This window comes from Rhea pennata, chromosome 12 (genome assembly GCF_028389875.1).
Source record: "Rhea pennata isolate bPtePen1 chromosome 12, bPtePen1.pri, whole genome shotgun sequence".
Taxonomy (NCBI): Eukaryota; Metazoa; Chordata; class Aves; order Rheiformes; family Rheidae; genus Rhea; species Rhea pennata.
In genome coordinates, this window is record NC_084674.1 from 17,037,383 (window position 1) to 17,052,449 (window position 15,067).

The window sequence follows — 15,067 nt, forward strand, 5'->3', positions numbered from 1 at the left end:
TCTCTCACGTAATGTGTGGGCAAGACGAGGCAGAGGGCTTTCGGATATTTTTAGCAAGGCTATCGTGGACAACCTGAACCTTTCAAGGCTGAGGATGGGTCTTTTAAAACACTGACTGTCTTCAGAGTGAGATGGGAGAACTTTATAGTCATTTAAAAACAGCAGCATCGTGGCCAAGGCTCACTCAGGAGCAAGAATGAATTTATTCTTAAGTCAGTGCCACTTTTAAAGGGGTGAAAGTATTTAAAAAATTGTCTTAATGTTACTCAAAATTCAAGATTTTCAACAGAAGAAGTTAGAAAACCAGTGAAACTGCAGAAGCATCACAGCTTTCTAGTTTGATAACAGCTTTGCCACAAACACCCTGTTTTAAAATAGATATACACATTACTACATTAAAAAAAAACCTCTTGTGTGGTCTTATTTTCATCTTTTCATTTGATCTCTTTTTCTCATGAGGTGATGACGGGTTCATTCGCAAACCTTGCAGCCACTTACAAGTTAGTAGGCAAGAAACTTGAAGTCAGGGATTAATCTGTTTTAGAAATCTTATAAAGACCCAGGTAAAAACTAGTCTCTTGCTTGTGTAACTTGCAAAGACTTAGTCAGAGCCCATATGTTACAACCTGAAGGAAATGATGCTTGTAGATGACTAACAGAACATGCTCCTGCTGTTAGTTTGAGTGTCATTCCAGAATGCTATTCATAAGCCTGCCTTTTTATTTTATTAATGCATTTTCTTTCCGATTCCAATCTTTGCTATTGTTCAACATCAAGGAGCTTAGTGAAGGGGGTAAATTTTATATTACCAAAGAGAAGGCTTATGTAACTTGGCCTGGGAAAAGCGGAGTGAAGCAGAGAGCCTGTGTGTCTTGGCCTGGTGACTAATTTGCAGAAATATGACTTATAAATAGGAAGTTATGTAAAGTCACTTCCTGCTACAAACTTCATTTTATTCAATCCCTTATAATTCTTTCTGAATCGGTGTTTAATTTACCAAGCAATGATATAAAACACTAATTGGGAATCCTTTCTTTCTCCACGAAAGAAGCAAATAGCTTTCAGTGGTTTGATGCTTAAAACTGACCATGCAGTCATGATCCGGTGTGCAACAGGCAGAATGCAAAGGAAGTCAATGAAGAGAAACACGTTCTCAATTTATAAACTCCTTTTACTGCTTGCTTATTATTTGTCTGTTACAGACTGCCTTTCATAGTGAAGGATACATTGTGCAATCCCAAACCATTTAGTGCTTTTTTATTTATATGAAAGGCTGAATTGCAGAGCCATAAGGCACCCAGGCTGTATAGGTGGCATCTGTGTAAGCAGTGAAGCTCTGCCTGACATGTGCTGCTAGCGCACGCTGTTGTGGCTTATTCCTGCAGAGGCACTCAGTAAACGCCTAACCGCAGCAGCCTCAGAGTGGCTGTAATAATAAATTGGTAAATTCGAGCGCAGGCTGGGGCAGCTGACCGCGGACCCATGTGGCTGCACTTGGAAAGGGTGCTCAAACCGTTCTACTTCATTCACTCTGTGGAAGTATCTGCTTAAAAGAATAAATTTGCTGTTGCATTTTATAAGCACAGTACTTTCATTGCCACTAGGTATGATTCTAATTATGTCATTATAGTAAAATAACAGGTTTACGTGTTTGCATTACGTATGTGTTTGCAAAACTGATGTATCCAGGTTCTGAGCGTGGGAAAGCTCATGGCTGCTATATCTGTTCTCAGCGCTGCTTTGGTCCTGACTTCACCACAGACGAATTCTGTGCTGAATCCTTTTAAACGAACCACTTCCGGCAAAGGTGGGGAAAAATCTCTCTGGGGCTTTCTTTACAGCTTATTAAGATGGAGAAACAAGATAAACTTACGAATTCCTTCTTAACAGTATGATGGACTGAACTGCTCTCTCACTTCTTGCTTGGTTCTGTTTAAATTCAGTTAATCTGGAAAGGGTGAATCAGCTCAGTGTGATTGCTCTGAACTTTTGAAGGTTGAAGTTTATTTTAGAAACCTTGATGGTATTTAGTAGATTTGAGAAGCTTTCATTTATTTTAAGTGGAGTTACAATGTAGCCCCTGGAGCCAAGACTGCATGTCCCAGTGAAGTGGTAAAGAGCCAAGCAGTGCAGATGCCTTATAAGGAGATGAAGCGTGCTAGTAACTGCAAACTAATATTGGTATCATTCAGATGGCATTGAAAACATTTTCTGATTTTTTTTCTTTTTTTTTCTTTTTTTTTTCTCCTTTTGAGTCTTGTGTCTTGGGGAATCTCAGAAGAGGAGGAGTGATATTAAAGCAGTGGGACAACAGTGAGCTTGTTTGTCACCTCGATGTGACACCACTTTCACCTTCTTCATGATACAGAGGAGCAGAGCAATGCAGCTACGCAGTATCCCTGAGCCACCTCCTTTGCCTGCATGATGTTGGCAATGTCTTCCATTGCAGGCAACCTGCTGGCCAGTAACTTGCTGCCTGAATTTGAGAACTTGCTTTACCTCCAGGCTTTCATAAACTTCATTTGAGTTATGCAAAGCAACACCTTAAATCCACTTTAAATGAATTAGCTTTCTTTGACATTACCTCTCCAAAGAATCTGGTTCCTCATCCTAAAATTCTATTATTCAAAGGTAGTTGTTTGAGGCTTAGATTCATACCGATAGCACAAATTTTTTTTTTTTTTTTTTTTTGCTTGGTGTGGATTATGTGGTAGGGAATAAATGTTCATGAAGGTGTTTTGGGTTTGGAATAAACATTGAGTGAGTCACACAGTTAAAGTGACAACAGAAGTGATTTTGCTGCCACAGAGTATAAAAGAGGTCAACTGTTAAGCCCTTTCAGAAAGTGCTTACACTTTGGCCAACAAATCACGTGTGTGGTTGAACCTCATGGAATTTTTAAAGGATTGGTTTGAGGCTTTAAGTTTCTGCACAGGAAATGCATTGAGAGGATGGGGAGCATGTGAGGGTGGCTGCTCTGCCTGAACCCCTTCCCTGGCCTCTCCTTCCAGGTACTAGTAATGCTTTCTTCTGAGAAAGATGCTTGGTTATCATTTTGATTATAATTACAGGGAAAAAATCTATATTTTATACAAAATATCGGTATATGTGTCTTCTGCAATCATTTTGTTGCTGTTCTTCAGATTGCCATCTCAGTATTGTGGAGGCTTTGGACGCTGTCTCCCAAAATGTCCTCATAGGTGAGCTCAGGAAGTATGGGATGCATGAGCATACAGTGAGGTGACTTGAGAACTGGCTGAATGGCAGAGCTCAGAGGGTTGTGATCAGTGGCTCAGAGTCTAGTAGGAGGCCTGGTAGCTAGAGGTGTCCTCAGGGGTCGGTCCTGGGTCCAGTCTTGTTCAACTTATTCATCAGTGACCTGTAGGAGGGAACAGAGTGCACCTCCAGCAAGTTTGTTGACGATACTGAACTGGGAGGGGTGGCTGATGCACCAGAAGGCTGTGCTGCCATTCAGGGGATCCTGGACAGGATGGAAAGGTGAGTGGAGAGGAACCTCATGAGGTTCAACAAAGGCAAGTGCAGGGTCTTGCACCTAGGGAGGAATAATGCGATGCCCCAGTACAGGCTGGGGGCTGACCTGCTGGAAAGCAACTCTGTGGAGAAGGACCTGGGAGTTTTGGTGGACAGCAAGTTGACCGTGAGCCAGCAAGGTGCCCTTGTGGCCAAAAAGGCCAATGGTATCCTGAGGTGCCTTAGGAAGAGTGTTGCCAGCAGGTCAAGGGAGGTGAGGTGATCCTGCCCCTCTCCTCAGCCCTGGGGAGGCCTCATCTCGAGTGCTGTGTCCAGTTCTGGGCTCCCCAGTACAAGAGAGACGTGGAGCTACTGGAGAGAGTCCAGCGTAGGGCTACGAAAGGTGGTCAGAGGGCTGGAGCACCTGCCCTATGAAAAATGGCTGAGAGAGCTGGGCTTGTTCAGCTCGGATGAGATCCCTCCCTGATCCTTCTCTTCTCCATGTGTATAAAAATCTGAAGGGAGAGTGTAGAGAGGACAGTGCCAGACACTTTTCAGTGGAGCCCAGAGACAGGACAAGAGGCAATGGGCACAAACTGAAACACAGAAAGTTCCATCTAACGTGAGGAAAAACATTTTACTGTGCAGGTGACTGAGCACTGGGGCAGGTTACTCAGAGATTGTGGAGTCTCCATCCTTGGAGATACTCAAAAGCCATCTGGACACAGTCCTGGGCAACCATGGTCTAGGTGACCCTGTTTGAGCAGGGGGATTTGATTTAGATGATCTCCAGAGGTCCCTGCCAACCTCAAGCGTTCTGTGGTTCTGTGAATTTGGTTATTGGTCCGAATGGTCTGGTGCTTGTCATATGCAGCCACTGATACCAAATGTGAAAATCTACAACGTCCAAGTGATATTTTAAAAGCTACCCACAAATTAGCAGTGGAAGATTTCTCAGAATACTCAGAAATCTCAAAATGAGAGTCAAAAGGTACAGTATATTTTTTTGTGAAGTTGAGAAAGTCAATGTTACTTTCTTTTCCTTTCTCTGCTAACCCCCACACTATGCTCTTCCTGTCTCACACAAGGAAATGCTCCTTTTCTTCCTTAATAGACATATCTGATTTATTCTACTAGGTTTAAATTAAGAGGAGACTTTGCAGCAGGGGAACAACTGATGGATTTGAAAGCAATTGTCAGGATTTTCTGTTCTGGCTCATTACACAGCTTTTTTTTTTTTTTAATTTTTTTTATTACAAAAAAATGCAGTTAATATAAAGCAGCAGAAATACCAGCGTGTTCCTGCAGCACAGAGCACCACTGCCCGCTGCTTGTGGCAGACTGTGGGGCGAAGGGTGCCTTCGCCTTCCCGTGACGCAGGTCGCCTCCCTTGAGCCCCCGGCTTCTCCCAGGCAGGAGTCTGCTCCTGTTGCTCGAGGAAACACTGCTGTGAGCAGCAGCCGTGTAAAATGGGATTGCTCCCGCCTTGTGCCACTGAAGAAGCAGGCTTTTCTGTCTTCCAAGAAGAGCTAAAACATAATTGCTTCAACCCAGATCTTTCCCCTGGAAAATCTCCGTGTCAGGCTAACTTGTTTCCAGCTGTGTGAATTCTCATTACTATGTTGAGTTCTTTGCAGATACAGATGAGGGCAGACTTTCAAAATGGCAGTGGCCTTGTCCCTCTGAATCTCAGTTAAAAATAAGCTGAGTGCCAATTTAATTCACTAAGTAGGTGCTGTTATAAACATACCTAAGTTAGCTGAGAAAAAGAAAATGTCTGAGTTTTTTTTAAAAAGAGCTAATTAATTTCAGTGATTTGTGAGCCTTCATTCTATAAGTAAGAACAGTTACACAATCGTGCCTTTTAAAGAACTAAAAAGCTTCAGTTCTAGGACAGTGGGCTGAAGTGCTCCTAGCCCCAAAAACTGTCCATGGGAGTGAAACTGGACTGTGATGGTGTAGCCTTCAGTTAAACTCCTAGTGCTTTGGCACATGCCATTTTCTTCTTTTGTGTAGTAGAAACATGATAGTGTGAGAGTGAGCTTTCTATTGCCTTTTGCTTGTAAGGGTTTAGGTGTTAATCAGCTGCAGGTAGCTGAAGAGGCTTCTGCTAAATTCCATGGCCCCTTGGCCAGCGAGGACATCACGTCCCACTTGGCTGAGCTTGCTGCCATGCTAAGGAAAAGTAGCGTAAAGAACCTTATTTCCTCTTCTCCAGGTGAAGCCCACTGGTGTACCAGTGTGCAGGAGGGTTGTTTGCCCCCATGTGGAGTTTGTCCATGGGTAAACTTGCTGTGTATGTACCTGGAAGGTTGGCAGGAGTTCCTGTGAACCATGATCTTGGGACAGTTAAGAAGGTTGCAGCTGAGCAGAATTTAAAAAACCAATCAACCAACCCCCCAAAAAAACCCCAAAACAAAAAAACACACTTGGGAGGGGCTTGGTTATTTATGTTTTTGGAGTTTGCTTATGCTCATTGCTGGCATGAGGAGCTCTTGAAGAAAAGAAGCCTTTCTTAGATCTTAAATACTTCTTACCTTTTCATTTAGTTTCTCTAGGAAAACGAGGCCAGTGGAATGTGGCGTTCTTCATATTTCTAAACTAAAATAAATTTCTAATCTAAAATAATCTAATAATAATCTAATTTCTAATCTAAAATAATAATTATTCCCATACTGCCAATGTGCAGCCTAAAGAAAAGGCGGAAGGATGATTTTAAATCCTTCATCATTTTTTAAATAAAAATCAATAAAGTTAAGCAGAACTGTAGATGAATAGAAAAACTGGTACATTCATTTTTGAGGTGCTACTGTATAATTTTTTCCTACTGAAATGGAAAAGGCTGTATGGCCCAGTGCAGTTACTCAGGGAAATTCACCTTGTATTTGCTGCTGTATAATAATATGATGCGCTGTATAATATGTACAGCCATTTAAACACTGAGCATTCACAGTCGTAAAAGAAAGCAGTAGCTTAGCTGTGACTACGTTGCACACCTGGAAATGAGGTGCTGTGTTTGTTAATCTCTCATATAATGACCCTCACAAACCAAAACAAGAAGTAAATAGCAGTACATTGGTACATCAAGATACTGATAAGGTTATGTTGCCTGGAATAGTAATACTGTCAGGTAGCGTCGCACCGATGGTTTCTGGTTTGGAGGCAAGGCTTTGTCTTTTTGACACTGGGCTTGAGGCTCCTGCCCTACTTCATACACACTGCTCATCACTTCCATAAAAGATTTTGTAATTGTTCATGATACAGTCGTAAATCTAGAATTCTGAAAAGCGTAGCAATAAAGTTACAATGGCTTTGTTTTATTTTTGTTAATTCAGTACTAATAATGTCTTATTTTGGATTATAGGACAGAAAATTAACAAAAGTAGAGAGACAGAGATTTAAAGAGGAAGCGGAAATGTTGAAAGGTCTACAGCATCCAAATATTGTAAGATTTTATGACTTCTGGGAATCCTGTGTAAAAGGAAAAAGATGTATCGTGCTGGTTACTGAATTGATGACCTCTGGAACACTAAAGACGTAAGTACTGTGCTCCTGGTGAGGAGTCTAAGAATAGCTATGGAAATTTTTAGAAAAATCCTACTTTCATATTCTGAAAAAGGCATCTCAAGATAAAAGAAAAAAATAGAGCTGTTCTCTGGTGTCTGTCATTTGTCCCTGTGTTTGAACTTCATGGATTTGACAGGAAGAATTTTGGCCTCCATGTCTCTTCCCCGATCTTCTGTTGCAATTATGTGACTGGAAGCAGTTCCCTGTTTCATCCTCTGTGTGTGATGGTCTAACTTGTCAGGATGTATTTTTGTGATCATTTTTGTGTGCTCGTGTTTGCATGTTTTGTTACAAAATTCAGACAGGATAGCACTTGAACGGGGGAATCTCTTTTTGAAGCAGAAAGTGCTCTGGGTTATCTACTAAACAATATTAATTAATAGCTTTCGGTACTGACAATCTTGTTAAGGTCGATATGAAACAGTTGGCATGAATTCTGGAACAGATTTTCAGCCCCAATGGGAGTGATATTCATCACTGCTTATATCCAGTGCACTGCTCTGCAAGTACATTAGCAGGTTTTACGTTTTCTTTTTTTTTCCAAAGTATACTGTCCTCATCGTTGTTTTAGATAAAGGGAAAAAAAGCAGGTGCATGGTACAGAGGTCAGAATCTTCTGGTTAAAATTAAACTTGAGTATTGTTCTGATCTGAATATATGAAGAGTATTTAAACTCTTTTCTCTGTATAAAGGGGGTAGCTTTAATATTAGACTTCACCAAAAATGTTTATCTTCCTCCCTAAAAATGAATGTTCTGATTCCTCCTTTAGAAAGATGTATTTGTTGATGTTTCTGAGTGGCTATTGCAGTGTCTAAGGAGGCTTTTTTTTTAATCCAAAATGAAGTACCAACCTCTAGTATCTTTTATACCATTTTGTTTTCTGTGTTTTTTTGCACTGTAGGTATCTGAAGAGATTTAAAGTGATGAAACCAAAAGTCCTGCGTAGCTGGTGCCGGCAAATCCTGAAGGGCCTTCTTTTCTTGCACACAAGAACTCCACCAATAATTCACAGAGACTTAAAATGTGACAATATTTTTATTACTGGACCAACTGGATCTGTGAAGATAGGAGACTTAGGCCTGGCAACCCTCAAGAGAGCTTCATTTGCCAAAAGTGTAATAGGTAATCATTCTGTTCTTCTTGGCTTCCTTCTGGTGTGATGGTTGTCTTTTTAATGTGCCTTTCTTTCACACCTCACAGTAGTGTTATTTTCACTTGCAGGTTGATTGCAGAGATTAAAGTGGTTTTGTGAGAGTTTCTTTATACTGTAAAAATCTCAACCTATAAATCCAGGAAATGTTACCGTGACCTACTATTTTCCTTCCTTTGGTATCAGAATGGAAAAGTACTTTCTTATTAAAATATTACTTTGCATCCTCCTCTTCTTTCCTACAAAAGAGCCAGCAACAGTTCTCAGCAATTTGTATCCTCCCCTGAGCACAGGCTCGGCGACTGCTGGAGAAGGAGAGGAAAGTAGAGAGAACGGGGGACAGCAGCAAGGCCAGCTCTGTCACTGACCAGGTGGTGCCAGGAAAGGGCGTGGAAAGCCCCCAGGAAGAGGAAGTTTTCTGTTTCCAGTGGTGCTAGGGTAGGGGCAGGGACTTTCGCTAAAGGGAAGGGCAGCCTGTTCTGCCAGTAGTGCCCTGCAGAGCCTGGCTCTCTGCCTTTCCCCTTCCCTGGGCTGTTAGCAGGACAGTTTTCTTCTGCAGCAGCTGCAGAGCTCGCTCATAACTCCATCGCGTCCTGGCGGAGTCCTACCAAAACGACATCTGTAATTTATTAAAAATCAGGAGCTAAAAAATTAAAAGTGTCCGCTAGAGTATGCAATAGCTGATCTCCTTAGGTGATACTACATGAGAAGTATTCCCTCAGCCAGAACAGTGTTTAAATGTGTTTGAATTTGATTTTGGTTGAATTGGAGGACATTTTCTGAATGATTACTGAAGGATGATATTTCCTTGCAAATGTTAAGTTTTAACTCTCTCTGAGGGAAAAGCACGTGTGATCTGCTTCTCCTGAATTCTCAACATACTGTATTTTTTTCCTCCATGCTTCCTTAGCAAATCTCCCTTGGGCAGTACATGATATTTGTAAGAAGTTGTAAATTCCTGAGACAGAATGCTGAAAGTGAGGGAATTTGTCATATGCATAGTCATCCTTTAGCTTGCTTTATAAATGGAAATTAGATAGTAAGAGCAATTTTCAGGGTTATAATCACATAACTTAGCAAACTCATAGTGATGACCAGTATTGCCTAATTATATATATATATATATAAAATAAAAATAAAGTAAAAATTTGGGTGCTATCATTCAAAAAGTAGTTGCTTAAATAATTGTTTTAGCATCTCAAATTCTCACGAATTGTATTTGCTTACTAATATTTTATGCAAAAGTAGTAGCCTTTATACATTGAGAACCTGATGTCCTTGAAGTCAAAATATGATAGAAACTTGGAGCTATGGCTGCTTAACCTTGTTAACTTCAGTGAAGTCATATTGTTTTATATTGGTTAAGTCTCTTGGCTTCCACAGACTGGGAATAAAATCTGTAATAACAATATGAATTCCTGTAAAATTAGTTGTTAGCACAGTGCTGTCAAACCTTGCTCATATCATGTCTAGAACAAATCCAGTGATTAAAAGTGCTGGAGATTGCAGGCAAGTTGTCTGTATTTGCTTTGACAATCTGTTTTTTTTTTTTTTTTGTTTGTTTGTTTGTTTTAAATATATTGATTTCTCTTGAGTAGTGCTGCTCCAAGGAAAGAATTAGGATCTGGCTTCTCCTCGGGCCGCTGCATGGCCAGCCAGGCTTTTGAGGGCTGTGAGTTGCCAGCCCTGGAGCTCTCTGCTACCACCTGTAGCCTTACATTGCCGCCTTGCCTTTGCCTGCAGCAGACCTTCTCCATAGCTGTGGCAGCCTTAAAGGAATCCTAGTAGCAGTAATCCTGTATCTGTTTTGACTGAGTGAAGTCAGTATGGCTGCAGCCCAGTTTTTCACTTGTTGTGTTTGTGCCAGCACTGATGCTCATTTGACCTTGCTATGTGTCTGTTCAGTGAACCAAACCAGTGCAGAACTAGTTTGGCAAAGAGAAGTTGAATGGCTACTAAGCAGTTCTACATCTATGTGGTTTGTTTAGTTAAGAATATTTCTATGCATGTGTTCCTTCCCACCCCTAGGGACGGGTGGAAAATATCATTTTCATGGTATTTTGGAATGGTGTCAAGAATATCATTTGCTGCTTAGACAATCACTATCACTTTTTCACATTTATAACAAACTTGTTTTAAGTGCTCCATAATTCATAAGATTCACTTCTGCCTCTGAAGTGCCTGGTTCACTCTGAAACGATGCAGGAGGTCTGAAGAGCTTTCTGGGTCTGACAGCTGTTAACTCTTTGCTGTTAGCAGGCATTGGCTTCATAGCAGCTGGCAGAAAAAGCCTGAGATCAGATATTAAATTCAGAAGTTGCTGTGAAGCTTTCCTGACATGGATCCAGCTAGCTTATAAAGGCTGAAAGAAGGTCTTCAAGGTGGAAGGAACATAAGTGAGGGGAGAGAGAGCCCCAAAGCTTATCAAATGTTGCAGGGATGTTTTAACTGAGGTTTATTACATGAGTTAGGCCAGTGCTACATTAGAAAAGGTGTAAAAGCTGTTTTGCTGACAACCCTGCGTTTGAGAGGCGTAGCTTATGCTGTCATAATAAAGATTACATCAGGTCTCCAAATATAAGTAAGGACAAAAGCTCTTTTTACTGGTATGTATACATTATTTTAATTGGAATCATGCCTTTGCTGATACTAGAGAGGGCATAACAAAAAACCACCTGTTATTAACAGGCATGCTAAGCTGACAAAAGGTTCTGGAAAGGGGCATTTAGATGCAGAATTCAGATTTCTCTGGCAAAGGCTGAGCAACTCGTGTGACTAAACTTCCCGGTCTGTGCTCCATATAGACACATTTCTCTGCAGCTGTTGATGCCATTGAACTTTTGCTTATTCTTGCTGCCCTGTGCAAAAGGGAGCGTTTGCAGGTGTTGTAAGTAGCTGCTTGTCATAAAGCTGCTGCTTGCTGTAACGAAGCAGAAAACACAGTGCTTCATTTCACATTCAGCCAGTTGCATCAGATGTCTGGCACCCGAGTCCCTGTGGAGTAGGACCTTGTTCTGTAAGTCAGCTTGTTGATTTGTCCCACTAATCCAGTGACAGAATCTTGTTTCATGCTGGTGTGCTGTGCGTGACTTTGGAGATGAATTTGTGATAGCACTTGCTGTCAAAGTGCTGTCTATCTGCTGGGTAGTTGCTACTTATCTCTCTGGAGAAAAAAATTGCAAATTAAGTTGGACAAAAACAAGGCGAAAGCTTCTCATTTCTTCTGTTCTTTTTACCACTGAAGACCTATACACACCCCCCTCCATCCACAGCAAGGAAGCATTTTGAGACTTCCAATGTATTTTCCAGCACGCTGCTATATTTCATTTCAGACTTTTCCTGTTCACTTTTGGAATTTGTGTGTTATTTTTCCTCTCTTCTGTTATTACCTGTGAGAGATGGGTGTGCAAGCGTGTGTGCTCGCTTTGGATTTCTTTCCTGGGGGATGCTTGAGCTGTATTTTAATTACTTTTGTCTTTTGAAATAAGCTCACATACATCTTTTGCTGATGTAATAGGCACGTTTTTATAGGTGGAAAAAATACAATTAAAGCCATTTAAAATTTGTAAAGAATTTATTCTTTTGTGTGTGCATGTGTAGGTACTCCAGAGTTTATGGCCCCAGAAATGTATGAGGAACACTATGATGAATCTGTGGACGTGTATGCTTTTGGGATGTGCATGTTGGAAATGGCTACCTCAGAATACCCTTATTCAGAATGCCAGAATGCTGCTCAAATTTACCGGAAAGTAACCTGTGTAAGTAAACTGCTGTAATTTTTGTTTGCATCTTTAATATGGGATTTTATAATCTGAATGTCTTAAAAAAAAATTCACTGTCACATCAGGACTGTTGAGTGGGGGAAAAGCCTAGTGTGGTATAGAAATGGAGGTGTCTTAGCTCTGGGTTGTGGAAAACTGTTGCAGGTTTATTTGGGAAGTTTACAACTCTGCAGCTGGATTTCTTTTGACTGTACTGCCACTGTGTACAATATTTTTAGTAATCTTTTGCTGATTTTTTAAATCTCCACCAGCAAAAAGTATATGAAAGTGCGGAAGGATAATTAGGGAAAATCTCCATCCTAGTCTCACCTCCTGAATGGGGACTATTCAGAATTAACCAAGTATCCCACAAAGCTAAGACCACCAACTTTTAGGTTGCAGCCTAAATAAATATTCCTTTATGTTTTGCTTGATTCAGATTTCCAACACGGTGTTTTGCGGTTTGTATGTATAGCAAATTACCTGAAGACAGAAGGGAGAAAATACACTAATGTTTAATTCTGGAGTGAGCCAGAAGAGCTTTATGTCTGCATTTAGGAACTCTGTTAATTTTCAGGCAGAAACCATGGAAATGGGTCTACTGCATTTTTAGAAGTGAAGTTAAACTGAAGAAAAAGGCCATCTAAAATAATCTCTATACTAAGTGAAATATCCACTCCCTCACCCAAAGCACCAAAAATACCCTTTTTCCTGGATGATAAATGTGTTTGTCTATATGGACTGCTCTGGGGACTCCTGGGGAAAAAAAAAAAAAAAAAAAAAAACTCCTGAGTCTGTAAGATGCTATCAGGCTGCAGATCAGTGAAAGAATCACTGACTGCAGAGAAGTGGAGCTTGCCAAGTGCTTTGGCAGCTGTAGTCATGTTCTGCTCTACATGGTTAAGTAACACTAAGAGTACAGTAGTTTTTTCAGGACAGATTATCTTAAACAGATTGGTTTATCAAAAATTTCACCAGGTACTACTTTCCATCTGTGATCTTGCTACAGAAGGAGATAGTGAGCCGTGTGGCTTGGCCATCATACGTCACCATCACCAAAAGATAGTTGGAACACCTGGGATATGAAGAGGGTAGTCATCTGAAGAAAGCTGCACTAGAATTTGCAAAAATTAACTGCGGATGAGGTTACTTTTATTTCATTGACATACAAGCAAGAAAGAGTAGTTAGGCCTACATAGTAGATGCATTGAGCCAAATCCATCTCTCAATCTCCAAAAGTAAGATCCCCAAATTACAGTTAGCATTGCCCTTTTTCCACTGCTTCTGATCAGATGAAAATCTTCCTACATAAAACTTGTCAGTTTTGAGATGTACTTGAGACCACTTGCCACCTCAAACAGGTTTAGTGAATTGTATTAGTAGAGATACGGTCTTGTAGATACCGTAGTATGCTGACACTGTTCAAGGTCTAAAGTGTATTTTCTGATTTGTTGCATAGTAATCTCACTCAGAACATAGAGGTGCCTCCATCGGATTCCCAAATGCTTACATGTGACAGATAGAGGTTTTATGGGCATTTTAATTTTTATAGGTTTATTTTATATTGCCCAACCTCTGTCTTTTCCCATCACTGAAGACCAGGAGTCAAGGAAGTTGGTGCTTTTGTAGCTTGCTATGCTAGCCAGATGTGATGATGCTGACCTGACAGGGAGGGAGGATGCAAGCATTTCCGCAATCTTTGTTTAAAAGCTGAAGTCCAGATTATGAGAAACAGGAGGATTTTCTGCTGGCAATATGCAATGACTTACAGAATACAGGAGAACACATCTGAACAGGAATGCAGCTTTATCTCATTTCTGTGTAAATTGTTGCAAGCTGACGTTTGTAGCTTGGCAAAGCTGAATCTTTTCCCACTAGATTGTGATTCTGATTTTAGGTAGCTTTACTCTTCTTGCAGTGCTGCTTTCAACTTGCAGCTGTCCAGGGAAGGAGGTGGGGGGGAACAGACACATGAAGTTGCTCAGTAATGCAGCTACCTTCATTGCTAGCTGATGCTCAGGTAGCTGGAGCAACTCTGGCACTAGAGGGAAGGAAGGAAGTGTGTACTGAAACAGTGCTCTGTACTGTGGACTTGCTGGAAACTCATACTGCATCTTTTCAAAGAAGTGAAATACATTGGGGGCTCCGTGAAGCTACTTGCCTGAATCCTTTGATGGTAACTTCTTATATCACGTTGTTATTCCTTGTTGTCGCAATGTTATTCTGCTCGCTCTTCTCCTGAAAGGAAAAGTTTCCTTTCTTTGGTGCAGTGGCTGGTTGGCTTCTTTTAGGTACGTAGTACTTAGTATCTGCTCTAAATGCTGTCCTTGTAGGTAGCTTAGAGATATCACTACACTCTAAAGCTTCAAATGATGATACTGGAAGATTCTTCTAGTGCCAGGCTTTGGGGTCTTATGTCCTGAATGTGATACTGAGTGTCCCTTTGGCCTGGTAATCTAGGTACTTAGTTATAAGCAGAGTTGATATGTTCTAGCTGCTGCATTGGGTAGAAGTTTGGGTGAGCTATAAGCCTAATTTGTTTGGAGAGCTGCCATCATGGTTAGCTAAAGTTAAGGTGACCTGCGTGTCTGTGTGAATGTATTTAGAGCTGTAAATGCTATCTTACGTGTTTCATTGCTCCACATACTTGCAACAATTTAGAGTGTGTGCAACCCTTAGCCATATGGAGCACTGGTAATTAAGACTTTGTGAGACTTCTAAGCCTCATTTGTCAAAACAGTATGCAAGATGGCAAAAAGTAATGATTAATCAGAGGATCCCTAATTAGATTTTTACATTTCAATTAGTAGTCGTTTTGTAAGCACTAAAAGTCTGAGCCAAGTTGTCTTCTGTGGCAGTAACCTTTACAAAGCCAAGAGTTATATGGTAATTTATTACAGCTTTTTAAAAGTGGTCTTATACTAACAACTTTAGAGAACTTGAAAATAGTTCTTCTTGTGAAAGTGAATACTATTAAAAGGTGACTTTATTGCTACCAAGAGGGGGTACCTTTGGAACAGAACTTCCCTACCCATCTGGTGGATACAGACACGTAGGGCACACGGACTGCTTGCTCCAATGAATGCATTAGCAGGGGGAAGCAAAGGCATCAGGATT

The 15,067-nt window shown here is 40.8% G+C and overlaps 1 protein-coding gene across 13 annotated transcripts in view; it reads left to right on the forward strand.

The window, feature by feature from the left end:
- The window catches only part of WNK2 (WNK lysine deficient protein kinase 2), a 119,323-nt gene that overhangs the window by 39,104 nt on the left and 65,152 nt on the right, over positions 1-15,067 (forward strand). For all 13 annotated transcript variants that reach the window (XM_062585983.1, XM_062585989.1, XM_062585991.1 and 10 more), the window contains exons 3-5: positions 6,836-7,008; positions 7,941-8,161; positions 11,790-11,947. In XM_062585983.1, the coding sequence (XP_062441967.1) occupies positions 6,836-7,008; positions 7,941-8,161; positions 11,790-11,947 (552 nt within the window). The remainder of the gene's footprint in view (positions 1-6,835; positions 7,009-7,940; positions 8,162-11,789; positions 11,948-15,067) is intronic.